The sequence below is a fragment of the Calypte anna genome, chromosome 27, assembly GCF_003957555.1.
Source record: "Calypte anna isolate BGI_N300 chromosome 27, bCalAnn1_v1.p, whole genome shotgun sequence".
NCBI classification, from domain to species: domain Eukaryota; kingdom Metazoa; phylum Chordata; class Aves; order Apodiformes; family Trochilidae; genus Calypte; species Calypte anna.
This window is the reverse complement of record NC_044272.1, coordinates 296,828-310,731: the sequence shown is the minus strand read 5'-3', so window position 1 is coordinate 310,731 and position 13,904 is coordinate 296,828. Positions and strand designations below refer to the sequence as shown.

The 13,904-nt window shown below is 46.7% G+C and overlaps 1 protein-coding gene across 6 annotated transcripts in view; it reads right to left on the bottom strand.

The window, feature by feature from the left end:
- Window positions 1–323: 323 nt before the first annotated feature.
- The window catches only part of HOXB3 (homeobox B3), a 32,218-nt gene continuing 18,637 nt past the window's right edge, over window positions 324–13,904 (bottom strand). The window contains exons 1-6 of one of the 6 annotated variants that reach the window (XM_030465709.1): window positions 12,017–12,034; window positions 11,563–11,601; window positions 9,568–9,627; window positions 6,844–6,933; window positions 3,204–3,757; window positions 324–2,161 (exon numbers count right to left, since the gene is read on the bottom strand). In XM_030465709.1, the coding sequence (XP_030321569.1) occupies window positions 1,395–2,161; window positions 3,204–3,639 (1,203 nt within the window). In that variant the 5' untranslated portion in view covers window positions 3,640–3,757; window positions 6,844–6,933; window positions 9,568–9,627; window positions 11,563–11,601; window positions 12,017–12,034 and the 3' untranslated portion in view covers window positions 324–1,394. Of the gene's footprint in view, window positions 2,162–3,203; window positions 3,758–6,843; window positions 6,934–9,567; window positions 9,628–10,677; window positions 10,695–11,562; window positions 11,602–12,016; window positions 12,035–13,904 lie in introns of those variants that run through there. The other 5 variants (XM_030465713.1, XM_030465710.1, XM_030465708.1 and 2 more) reach the window with 5 other exon arrangements.

Here is a 13,904-nt window from a genome sequence, read left to right as displayed (position 1 = left end):
TCTCTAAATTACAATAACTAAAATAAGCTTGTTGTACAATGACAAGGAAACACAATGTCCTTTGTAACAAGTAAATACTAAAAAAGTACAATTTGAATCTTTTTTTTTACCTCATATAAATACATAATATTGGGGATAAATAATACAAAAAAAGGAAAAATATTTTAAACTGGCTATAACCAATAAATATATATGAATGTTCACCAGAACACACACCTATTGAAGGACATCTCGACTGCGTTGGACGAAAGCCCTTCAAAGTTGTTTTTATACCCATTATATGTAAACTCTAAGTGCAACAAAGATGTCCAGACAAGAAAGCATTAGCAAATACTAGAGATCCATTCACTTCTGCTTCGATTGGAGGACATTCCATTTGTTCAAATATACCCTGTTTTCACGTAAGGTCAAGAGAAGAGGAGGAAAGAAGCGTAGGACTTCTAAGTCTTAAGATTGCTTTTCTGTTAATGAACCCAAAAAAAAAAAAAAAACAAAACAAAAAAAACAAAACACAAAAAAAACCCCAGAACAACAACAACAAAAAACCTGGCATCATCAAATGGAGATTTCATGTCATCAGAGGTGGAGGTGGGAAAATATTCAGACCTGTCAACTCTTTCTTCCTCTCTTTGGACAGCTGGTATTGTTACTGGGGGGAATTTAGGCATTTCAAAAACTTTTTCCCAAACCTTTTGCTATTCTTAGATCTCTCTTATTCTGATTTCTTTTATTATTAATCTTATTATTTATGAGGAGAGGCAGGGACCATAGGGGAAGAGCATGAATCCCACACATTGGCAGGTTGTATATTTGCAGCTTAGGTGGGGACTGGTTGGAAGTTACTCAGCACAAAGGACGCCCTTCCTCTGAAGGCCAAAAAGGAATGTGTGAGGTTCCTCTCGAGAAGGAGCTGGAGAGGGGGGTGGTTTTCTTGCCAATCTCTTTTGATTGCATATGTGCATGTTCACTCAGATGCAGAGACACCAACTGTAAAGGCTTGGCTGGCTGACTTTTCCTCTTTCCAGTGTCCAAGAATTATCAGCGATGCTCTGTACTTGGTTTGGAAATGAAGGATGTTGCTGCTTAAAATCTGCTCGGTTCTCACAAAACCACCCCAAACCCATTTCAGAAGCATTTGTGTTGAAACACAGGAGGTATATCTCTTCAGAGAGACATCTGCTTTTGGCAGTAAATGTTGAAATGCTTGGAAAGTGTGCTTAGTAAAACCCAGAAATAATAACAGCAAGCACAACGCTCTGGAAGAAATTGCCCTGTCAAAGAAAGAAAGAAAGAAAAGAGCTCAACACAAATGTTCCTGAAGCCAATCCTGCCCTCTTCCCCTCTCCCCTGCCCCATGGTGAGGCCCCATCTGCTTCACCTGAGCTTGCTGCCTATCACAGGTGGGTCAGCTTGGGCGCCTCTTGGATTCTGCCCTGAGAAGAAGCGTGGTGGGTGGAAAGGTCTGTGTAGGTGGGGTGGGTCTCGCACGGTCCGTGGTGCTGGCTCGGGGGCATCTGAGGAGGCCCGTTGAAGTCCATGTTGGCAGCCTGGTGATGGGGCAGGTGATTGAGACCATAAAGGGACGGGCCAGAGGTGGGCATAGAATCCACATAGTTACCTCCAACATAGATGGGGCTTCCCTGCATGTTGGGAGTCCCGTAGGCCACTCCGTTCCCTTGTAGGACGTGGGGGTCGTACTCGGGGGCCGTGTTGGCGTATTTTTGTTGAGAGGGGCAGCCTTTGATGGGGTTTTGGTAGTTAGTTGACATGGCATAGGCATTTTGGTGGGGTTTATTGAAGGAAGGTGGCGAGGGGGCATCATAGTTACTGCTCATGGTGTGCAAGGCGTTCATAAATCCAGCGGAGGATTGCATGGGCTGGGGAGGGCTGCCGGTGGGGGAAGGCCCCCCAGAGGAAGACCCCATGCCTTTTGACTTCTGATCTTTCTTATACTTCATCCTCCTGTTCTGGAACCAGATCTTGATCTGCCTTTCGCTGAGGTTCAGCAGGTTGGCCATCTCCACGCGGCGGGGCCTGCACAGGTAGCGGTTGAAGTGGAATTCCTTCTCCAGCTCCACCAGCTGAGCACTGGTGTAGGCTGTGCGAGCTCTTTTGGAGGCCGAGGAGCCTGGGGGGCTTTTCTCACCACTGCAGGTTTCTGCTTGCCGTGAAATGAAATAAAAGATAATTACTTACATGCAGAAATTGAATGCATCGTTTCTTAATAAATCCTGGAACAGACACGAGAGCTCAGCCCCCCCCCCTTCATTCACCCCTTTGCATTAGCCTGCACTCCATAATCATGTCATTTATTAAGAGTTCTGTTCTCCAAAGCTGCCCCTGGTTTATGAAAATTTGATCATGTCATGTAGAAAAGGATTCCAAAGCCATTTATTTAGCAGTCGATTATTTCCAACAGATAATTTTGAGAAAATAACATTTGGCAGGGGGGCAGTCACTGCAAAGCCAATTAACACAGACACGGCCCAGCACTGGGCGGTATTTGGCATTGGGTTGGCCAAGGTATGAAAACACACACACCCCACACCCAGTCTGTGTGTGTCCTGTGTTTGTGCAACACAAATGTTTGCATGCACATTGTGAAATGAAATTCCTTTTGTGCCTCCTTTTCCATGAGATGAACGTGAACATAGCAGAGAAATCCAAGTGCGTGCCTGAAAGTTTACATGGATAGATTTGTCAGAACAGTGAGATTTCCAGACTTTTTTTTCCTCAATCCCATTAGAGATGTGTGTGTGCATGCAAGGATATCCATGTGTTTATGCATCTGGTCTCTCAACACAGACGTGCACCATGTTTACTGCTGTGTCTGGAGGCAGGGAGGTGGGAAGAGAACAAGCACGCTGCTAGGCTGAGCAGTGGGTGGATGTTCTCATGTATCTGTACCTACACAGTCAGACACGGGCTGTGTACAACCACCTGGTTGTATTTCCCTGTGGTGCTCTGGATGTGTTTAAAAGAAACCAAGTGTACACAGTCAGTGCTGCAGGATGGGCCAATGCTCACTCAGCTGGGCCGGGGCATGCGCCTGGCAGCCTTGGGATCATGCCCAGCACCAGGATCCTCACTCACTGGATCCTCAGTGCATTCTGTTCCCCAGTGCCCTCCCTCCAAACCAGGCCACTCCAGTGGCTTCATGCCCTGTCTGGTGAGGGAAGCAGAGGGTTACAAAAGCAGTGTACCTGTGCTAGGGGAGCTGGTTTTCTGTTTGGAGTTTTGCCTCGATTCTTTCATCCAGGGGAAAATCTGCTTGGTGAGACTGGCGTTTGCACTGAGGTTGGCTTTGCTGGGGACAGTTTTACCACTCCCTGACTGGTTATTGCTGTTGCTACTGGTGCTGTTGGTAGCAGGGTTGGGGGGTGGCGAGATGGGGGGAGGTGGATGGTGCTCCTGGGGCAAACTTGGACGCATGCAGCTCCCGTTCAGGTCTTTACTTTTTGCGTGCGGGGTTGTGTTGCCAAGAGACTGGAGGGAGCAGGCAGACCTCTGGAAGTCGTTCTCCACGTGAGAGGATGGTTGGAAGGGCTGCTGGGGACCCTCGTAGCCGAACCCATTGGCACTGCCATAGGAGTAACCCCCAAAGAGCGTGGAGCTGTCGTAGTACGTTGTCTTCTGCATCTCTGGGATGCCCCAAAAGGATTTTTCCAGCTACCAGGGTCTTGACACCCCTATGGCAGAACATTGGCACCCCAAGGCCACGTGACAGCCCGTTTCCAGCTGTCTATTGGAGGCTGACCTGAAAGGTTAGGAGAAAACACACAATAATAGTACCCGGCCTATGAATCCATCTTGGGGTCTGAAAGGCTCATGACATGAATAGGATCCCGCAGAACAGGAGGAACAGATGCTTTGAGCAGATTTTGTCCTGTGTGCAGCCTAAGGAGACTCAACAAATGTTACAGCACAAAAGTGTTGAACTGATTTGGGGGAGCAGTTTTCCTGGCTGGTTGATGGGTTGGTTTGATGGCTGTTTCCACCTTGTTTGTTTTGGTTTGTTTTTGTTTTTTTCCCTTAGAAGAGAGCACCCAGGATGTGTAACCACAGACATGCTCTACAAGTACACGTGGTTTCATCTGTATGCATCTCTTTACTTCTGTATTTCTCTCTGTACACACCACACACCCCTGCATCCACACGTGCTCCCATATAAATGTGTGTGCACATCCCTGCAGATGTGTCACATCCACGACTGGGTAACACACACATGAAGATAAATCTCAGACTCCAGAGTGGCTAATTGTGCTAGCTACCAGCATGAAAGGAATTAAAGGCTTGCTTTCTTACCCCTGACCTATTCAATTCAGACATTCACAGGCATAAAACCCAGCTAGATGTTCTATCAGCAGAAATTAAAAGTCTGCAAGAGTTCATTACAGGGCCTCTGCCCAGTATATTTGGTTTGAACCTGAAAGCAGCAAATAGCCAACATGTTTTATCCAGGTAACGGTGTCGTGGCACAGTTGGCTTGGTTTGCTGCTTACTCAGGGGCTCACAATGACTTTGGAATTCAGTGCAAATATTTTAAGCAGATTTAGGCAGGGACATGAATTCAAGAATGTGCCTCCTTTGGCCTGTTGTCAGTCTCCCCCTCTCGCTCTGGTAGCACAGGTTTGTGTTTAGGAAACATCCCCCTTGCTGCCTGCACTGCTTTGTACTCCTCTGTCTTGAATCTGGAACTACCATTGGCGAGATGGGATTCCAAAACCAGTTTAATTGCTGTTGTTTTTTCTACCTTGGAAAACAAATGCATCACCAGGCCATTTGCTCTTAACTTTCTACCCCTTTGATTTTTCATCATTCTTCCCTCCCTCAATCCAAGCTCAAAAAGCCTTAAACCCAGACTCAAATTACAAAATTAAATCTTCCTCTTTGATTTCCTTATCTGACCTTTTTTTTTCCCCCTCTTTCTTTCTCTTTTTCTCAAAGCATAAACTTTCTCTCCCATCAAGACAGAGTAGAAATGCCCTTAGAAATATGAAAACTATCTTGACCTGAAAATAATCTGATGTTTGAGGATCAAATAGCAAATATATTTTATAAAGGCATTGACTTCTCTGCAGCTTAGACTTTGCAAAGAGACACTGAAATTGGTGGCCATTGTATATTTAATTGTACCTATTTATATTTAATTTTATCTAGGCTCTTTCATGCTCCAAAATAAAATAAAATACACTATGTGGAGATAAATCTAATTGTGATATTTCTAAGTACAGGGGTTTAACAGAAGCCACAGCTCAACATTAAATAACATCTTTTTTTCCTCTCCCTGACTGTGTTCTTCTGTCATGTCACATGAAACCTCTGTATACTTCTAACCCAGCCTCAGACAACGTGCCCATGAAGGGACAGCCTGCCTTTATTTTGTTTCTTTTTTTCTTACACTGATTAAATCCTTTCTGCATTCCCAAATCTGTATTGTATCTTCCAGGGAGATGTATTATTGTCTGCAGAGAGGATGATATCCTTGCTGGGAGTTATGCTCATCTGGTTTCCTGGCTGTGATAAATATGTCTTATTAAAAAGTAGACTCCACTACCCGAGCTAAGAAGCTGGGAATTAATTAACAAACAGCAGCGCCTTTATTATGAATAGGTTTGCTGAAAATATCTATGAGGCCAGAGGTGGAAATTTCTCCAAGGCCTTCCTGGCTGGCATGGGTCTCTTAAAAAAAATAAAATAAAAAAAAAAACCACCAAAAAAAGCCACAAAAAAACAACAAAACAAACCCAAATCAGAACGGAGCCGAGAGGCTCTGCTAAAGGAGCTAAAAATAACAGCAATTTTTTTTTTTTTAAATGTCCATAAAATAAATTTACAGTCGCCTCCACCCAAAAGCTCCCTTGCTTGTGGCTTCCACGGCAGATTTGCTTTGTACCTCATCTCTCAGCGCTTCACAAATGCTGCTCATTTATCTTCGCCGTGGACGGCTATAATCCTAATTATTTACTCCAAGGAATTGTTGTGGGTTTTTTTGTTTTTTTTTTTTTTAAATCTTCGGCAGAATAATAAATATTCGATTATCTCCTGTTCCAATTAAAAGCGGGCAGGGTCCGTGCTGGCTGTTTCATCACGCTCCAAGTTTCACTTTGCGAGCAGTAACGTTTAACCACCAACTCTTTGCCTGTAACTTTTGAGTGCGAGGATTTAGGGACATTTAAAAAAAAAAAAAAATCGGGGGAAGGTGGGAGAGGAAAAGGGGTGCGGGGAAGAGGATGCTCGGGAAAAAAAAACAAAACAAAACAAACAGGCGGTTGGAGGAAAAAGAGAAAAGAACTGGAAGGCAGAGGTCTTCTCCTGTAAATCCATCCCCTCCATGTTGGAAATCCTAAATTCACAACCTGCCTGTGTTTATGAAGAAGAGCAGCGCCTTTCCCCTCCCCCTCCTAAGGTACATTTCCCAGCGCCAGCAAAACCAGGCAGAGCCCCGCTTTTAATTTAAATTATTATTATTATTAAATATTCTAAACATGCCCTTAACAATAGGTCGGCTGCTCAGAAAGAGCTCAAACCCCAGCGCCTGCCTTGCGGTGGAAATGCCTGGAAAATAGAGACACATTCCTAAAATTTCCCTCTTTCCTCCCTCCCCCCCCCCTCCCCACAACCGAGCTTCACCCCAACCAGAACTCCCCAGTTGTAAAGCAGAGGGGAGGGTGGGGGGTGGAAAAAGGGCCCTGGATGAGGGCTGCAAAAGAGTCTCTGCGTGGAAGGAAGCTTAAAGCTTGTGAACTCTTCTTGAACCGAGATTGGAGTCATATGGTCATAAATCATTGGGACATATACTCCGCCATTCACAAAGTGATAGCCTATTTGAGTCCGGCTTACCTTAGTCTCTGACGAGCAAAGCACAGGCAGACATAATATATTTTCACATCCAGCATCCACGCAATCAATAAGCACGGAATGACCCCCTTCCTTTAAAAACGGTAAAGGAATATACGAGCGAGAGGAAAAAAATCCAGCATATGCATGTGGAGATGTATTAAAAAAAAAAAAAAAAAAAAAGCCAAAACAGAGGGGGAGGGGGCTCAGACAGTGGAGCTTTCGGTTACGGCAGCTCAAATTGTCTCTCTCTGTCTCCGTTTGGGAGAAGAAGAGAGCGGGGGGGGGTGGAAATCAAGATGCTTTCCAGCTTCCAAGATGTGCAGAAAAGCTGAGGGCTTTGAATGGCCAAACCCTGAGGTTCTAGTTGCCCTATAGACTGGTACGCGCTGCTCACTGATAACAATGGCCTCTGCTTTAGCACAGCAAAGGGGAAGAAGGGAAAGGAGAAGGGAAGGGAAAAAAAAAAAAAAAAAAAAAAGGAAAGAAAGAAAAGCCGAACACAACCCCCCCCCTTCTTTTTAACTATGCAATGCTTGGCTGGAATTAAAATAATAACAAAAAGAATCCAAGCTACGGGGGGAAGTGGGCGAGGGGGGGAATAAAGCGGAGGGGATATTTAAAAATAAAGATTTGGTTTGGATTGCCGGGCAAAGCCAACGAGCCTCCCAAACAGCGTCACTAGTGAAAAATTATGCTAATTGCAGACGTGGTGGACAGAGGCCTAGGCAGAAAGATAGCAAAGCTTGCCTTTGATTCACGTGTTTAACAATTAGGTGTCAATTTATGCTAATAAACCGTTTCAACATAGTCATAGTCTCCCCCCTCCCCTTCCGCGGCGGCAATTGCAGCTCTTTCAATAGCTGATCCTCTGCCTCCCCCGACCCTTCGGCTGCCTTTGGCTCCTCGCAGACACCCCCTGATATGGAACCCACTTTTATGGGGAGGAGAGGGGGGGTTGGGATCGGGAGCCGCCGGTCCCGGGGTTTGCGAGAAGATAAGGGCGGAGGGAGGCCGGGGAAGGGGGAGGAATCTCTTGTGTTCCTACAACTCCTCAACCCCGAGTAACTTCGGCGTTAAGTTTGTGCGTCCTGGGGTCTGGGGGCTCCTCTCGGCCCTCGGCCTCCAACGGGGAAGAGTTGTGGGGTTGGGGGAGAAGGTGGGGGCGTTCAGGGCGCAAATCACCCCCGGGGGAGGCCAAGGAAGCGAGATGTTGAACAATAAAGATGATTATTATTGCTATTATTAATAACGCCGTTATTGCTATGCAAGGCGCTGCTGCTGTCGCCACGGGAGATTTACGCCTTTCCCCGCTCCCACACGGCTGCCGAGAGCAGAAACTCGCCAAGATGCGTTTTGGCGAAAGTCCGTGACGAGGAGGGGCTGGCGAGTGGGAGGAAGGCATAGCAAGGAATTTAGGTGTCTGCACTTTCCTTTTTTTTCCGTTTTTTTTTTTTTTTTAAGTGCTACTTTTGCTTCACATCGCAATTATCTTCCCTCCTTTAATTCTGGCGCTCACTCCTTTGAGTTAAGTGCTGACGGGAGCGAATTTACTTTTAGCAAAGCAAGAAAAAGAGGGATCACAAAGGCTCTTTGGACTTCGCTGGGAAGGTATGACCCGTCGAGGAGAGGAGGGGGGGGGTGTTGCATCGCCCTTTTATTTTTTGTTGCGTGTGCACCTCTAAGCTGATAACTCTGGAAAGAAAACAAAAAAATAAGAGTGTCCAAGTAAACATTTAAGTGTTTAGAGAAGTTACTCTGGGTTGGACAGCCAAGGTTTTCGAGTTGATGGATAAAGTCTTATCCTAAGGACTACGGTGTTTCCAGCTATTGTTCTGGCTACAGCCTTCAGGTCCCAGACGTGGGGGTTTCGACCAGGGACAACATTATTGCCTTTTTTTTTTTTTTTTTCCTCCCTTCCCTCGTCTGACTTTTTTTGAACTCCTCCAACATGTACCTTCTACTAGAAGACAGTTCCTCTTTTGGAGCCCCGGCGCTGAAATTCCAGGGAAGGAAAGAGGAAAAAAAGAGTTGTGGACTGTTCTTGTAAAGACTTCTCTGTAGGTGAAGGACCCGATAGGTTTCTAACTATGGATCTCCAGTGACTCATTTGGAGGACCTGGGCACTCAGGAGTTCCTCAGATTCTGCAAGTAACTTCTCAGAAGTGCAAAATTTTGTTTTAACCATAACTCACAGCCGAAAAAAACCCTGAACCAACCCGTGTTAAGGAGGTCTTTGCCGTTTATATGTTGAGCTCCTGTAAGTAGTTGTGTTGGGGGGTTTTTGGGTTTGTTTTTTTGGGTTTGTTGTTTTTTTTTTTTTTAAGGCTCCCTGTATATTGCCATCTTTGCTTGGGTTTCAGCTTATTTTTCTTTAAAATGTAACTCCCTCGCACTCCTCAAGAAATCAGCAGCAAATGTTGCAATCTGACTGGGTTTCCCTTCAAAGGGAGTACAGGAAATATCTTCCATTTAAAACACTCCCTCGAAGTTACGGCCATAAATCACGGAGTTTAAAGACAAGCCAGTAGCAGAATGAAAATACTCAGCTGAAATCCAAGGCAGCCGGGCTTATTCTGGGGTTGGTGGAAGGGAAGGAGAAAAAAAAAAAAAAGAAAAAAACAACAAAAAAGTGACGTTGGGTGAGCTCCAAGCTTGATGCGGGGGGAGATAGGAGACACGGAGAGAGAGGGAGGGGGGCCAGGTAGGAGATTCAGCAAAACTCACCAGTTCTCGGATGGCTGGTCCAGCAAATACGAGGCAGCGGTGGACTTTGAGAAAGGAGAACTGGGGGAGAACAAAAAATAAGAAAGAAATGATGTGGGAAGTATGAAACTTCGGTCAGAAAAACGTGGACAAGAGAACTCATCACAGGGAGAAAGCTTTGGGTGGAAATAGGGAGAAAACAGTCAATAAAAGCCCCAGCGTTTGAGATGATCTCCCAGCCAAGGAACCACAACCCTTCCAGTGATGGTACCGGGCTGCAGCCCTGGAGAACCCAAAATTCTCACCAGGGGCTGGGGACACCAGGGCGATTTCTGCAAATCCGAGGCGATCTCCTGTATCCCCAGCCTTTCCTTTCACATCCCCGGCCGGGGACACACCACGCGTTTGGCGTGACCCACGGGCGGTTTGTCCACGGCTGGTGGTGAACTCTGAGTGTAATTTAAATATACACATCCACGGGGAAGGGGGAAGGTTAAATCCTGGTGGTAATTTCAGCATTAAATGAGTTTTAGGGATTAAATACATGCGGTTAGTTGGCGGGGTTCAACATGGGGTAAGAGCAGGGCAAACCGGAGGCCGTTGCCCAAAAGAGGGAAAACTCGCAAGGAATCAGAATATTGGTGGGGTTTCTTTTTCGTGTTTCTCCATTGTGGTGGCACAAAGCGGGGGAGGACGGAGATGCTTTATGGGATACTCGGATACCGTTCACGCGGCAGTGGTTTGGTATCAGAATTAACGATATCGAGCCGTGAACATTTTTAAAGCCACGCCGAGATTTATCACCGCAAGTTTGGCACCAAGGACGGGGGGCAAAGGGAGAAAGAGAGGGAGAAAGAAAAAGTAATCTCATTTAAAAATATTTTCGTTTGGGGAAACATTCAGTCGCTTTAATAATCCTGTTTCCGTTCTGTATGTTGATGTTATTAATCTCAAATAAAAATGTTCCCCTCACACCCCTACTCTGCTTGTGACAACATCCCCGAGTCCATAAATCACCCGCGGATGCTTCGTGACCTTCTCTAGACGGCGGCCTATAGCTGTATATTTTATTAGTATTATTATTACGTGCGTGCACACTTTAATACACAGCTTTGGCAATATTCCGCTTACATCACAGCCTTCCCCGCTTAACTGGGGCTTTTCAGTTCCCTCTGCAGAGCACACACAGAGATTTATAAAGATGAATAAGTAAATAAATAAATAAAAAGAAAGAAAGAAGGAAAAAGAAACCACCCTTTCTGCTCTGTGAGCTCAGCAAACGCGGGCTGAGCCTCGGGAAGTTCCTCCCCCACAGAAGCCGGGGAGGAAGAGGAGAAGTGGGCAGCCTGAGAAGATGTGGAGAAAAGAGGGAAAATCGCGTTTATTTGGAGTGGATGCAGGAGGGACGGAGGGAAAAGCGAAACAAACAAACAAGAGAAAAGAAGGAGGCATAAATAGCGGTTCCAGCAAGGAGGGCGGGGGGGAGCTGTTTGTTTATCTTTGTTTTCAATGTATTCCCTCGCAGTACAGGGCAGAAGAGAAATGGGGCAAGTTGTTGTTTTCTTTTTTTCCCCTTTCTGTGTTCTTTGTTTTGATTTGGGAATTTTAATTTTTTTTTTTCCCTGTCTATTTGCTTTCCATCAATTTTTCTCTTCCGGGCAGTGCGGGTCCAGCCCGGCCCCTGCTCGCCCCGCACCCGCTGCTGGGCTGATGGCCCCAGGGCAGGGCGAGGAGCACCCAGCGCCTTCTCCCGAGGGGCTGCTCACCCTCCCAGGGACGATTTTTTTTTGTCTAAAAAGGAGTTTGGGTTTTCCCACTCCACAAACCAGCACCCTCAGGGACGAGATTGCTCCTAGGAGGAGGGGAGAGTTATGGAGGGTCCAGGACCTTCTGAAACCCCAAACAGAAGCCAACCCGGATAAGAAATAAAAATGAAACGGAGTGGGCAGTGGCTTTGCCTTGACAGATTAGACCTTTTTCTCCCCCTGACCTTTGCTTAGGATAGCAATAACTCACCAGGTTAATGATCAATCAGCGGAAGTGCTTTGGAATTGTCTCCAAGAAAAAAAAAAAAAAAAAAGAAAGAAAGACTGAAAAAAAAACCCCAAAAAACCACAACCAAAACAACAACAGGGCCGACACACAACTTCCTGGCTTCTGCCAGGGATGGGTCCCCCGACCCCCGCAGCACCCCTCTCCGTGGGTCCTCCCGTCTCCCCCCACCCATAGAGGGGGTGAGGTGGGAATGGGTGGGGGTAGGGAAGGGGGGGGGCATAAGGGGGTGCGTCGGGGGAGAGGAGGAGGCAGTTTTCCTGCTACAAATGGCTATTTTGGGAGCAGTTCACTGGAGACTGGGCTGGGAATCACCATCCCCGGTTTTCTTCTCAACCCCCCCCCCGCCCTCGTCGCCTTTCCAAATGCCAAAATAATAGTTTGAATTATACGCTCACGTGACTGGGACACGTCAAACCTTTTGCCCATTTTGTACAGAATTCGTAAATGACCCTCTCCCCCCTCCAGTGTCGCCAAAGCCCCCATCGGCAAATTCCCCAAACTTCCCGGGCAGCTGGGCAGGGCTGTCCCTCTGTCCCTCGCTCCCTCCTGCTGCAGCTGGGACTGCCCTGGCCTTTGGGGCGTTCTGGGCTGCTTTTTTTTTTCTTTCTTTCTTTCTTTTTTTTTTTTTTCTTTTCCTTTTCCTTTGTATTTTTAACCTGGATGCAAAAATCCCTAAGGAGAACAGCGGCCACAACAGCCACGGCTCACCAAGACTCAGCGCCCAGCCAAATGGCAAAGATGAAGAAAAAAGAGGGGAAGATAACGGGTTTGAGGGGACAGAAAAAACGGAGGGGATTCTCTGCCTCCTCGGCAGAGGGACAGAGCCCGAAGGCCCTGGGGATGGGCTTCTCCCCCCCTCGAGCTGATCCCGGGGGTCTGCCTCTGGCCCCGGTACCGAGCTCCTACTCTCACATTCAGGTTATTTCTTCCCATTTTAACCCTCCTCGAAAGGAAGGGAAAAGAAAAACCAAACAAAAACCAAACAAAAGAGAGAGAGAAAAATAGGAAGAAAATTAGGTTTCCAAACTTTTGTCCCTCCGCCCTTCCTTCGCCTCCCGGGAGGACCGGGCACCCACGCTACCGCCGTGGCCGTTTCTGTGCGAAAAGGAAGGAATTCGGTTATTTTTTGCAGTGATACTCGCCTGAATCCGGAACCCGGCTGATGCCGGAGGACGAGCTGGGCATGGGGGAGAGGGGACCTGGGAGAAGAAATTAGTTCCGTTTTACCTGCTTCCATCTGATAATTCATAAAGACTTAATTTCTGACGAGGAAGTCTCAGGAGAGGGAGAAAGAAGTGGTGTCAAGGAATTCTAGTTCTCTGCTTTGGGATATTTACACTGAATATTCCTCGCCCGTAGGGAACCGTGCAGATCCCACGGACTCCTGCACCCTACTTGCACTGGGCATCCTTGCAGGCACCCCAAAACACCCCCACACACACTGCCCTGTGCTAAAACCCTCTATTACTGTAAGGGTATTCGCTCAGTCACCCTCATCACCATATCAAAGGGCTCTCATCCATCCCGGGCTCTTAGTTAATTTTTAATCAGCCGGGAAAGCTTTGGGAACGGCAATGTTTAACGCAGCAGAAGACACGGAGATGGAAGAGGGGGTTCAAGTCTTGTTTCTGTTTCTAACATGGATGCGCTGGGCCAGCCGGGACTCACCACGCGTGGTTTGGACAGAAATGCTCCATTCCCACGCCCACCAAAGCCCTGGGCCGTGGGGAGAACCTACCTAGGGGAAGAACCTGAAGAAACCCAACTGTTGGCTGCTCATCCCCTCCCACAGAAGCCTCATCTCGGGATTTATCCACTGCTGCGGTGTCACAGAGAGGAGCCGAGCTCTCCAATCTCCTCCCTTCACACCCAGGATCGCCTTCCTCACGCTGGAAAAATCAGTCGTTTGTAAGGGGGGGTGGGAGGAAATAGAACCAGAATGGTGGAAAAAAAACCTCCTCCCCAAAATCTCCTGTCCCAAAAGAGCAGAAGTGGAAGTGGGAGCACCAGCACCATATAGATCTATAAGGTTAAATTTCAGAAAGTGTCCATTAATATCAATTTACTTCAATGAAAACTTTGGTTCTTCATGAAGTTGATGATTTATGATAAAATCAATTAAATTATGGCCACTTAGGGCCTGCGGTTTCTTCTCAGATTTCATTCACCAACAGATCAAGCGCCTGGTAAAAAAAATTCAAGTTTAGCTGGAGGCGAGTAAAGATGATTCTGAAGCTGAGGAAATTTAATGCAAAGCAATTTTCAGAGGAAAAAAAAAAAAAGAAAACACCAACAAACCAGAC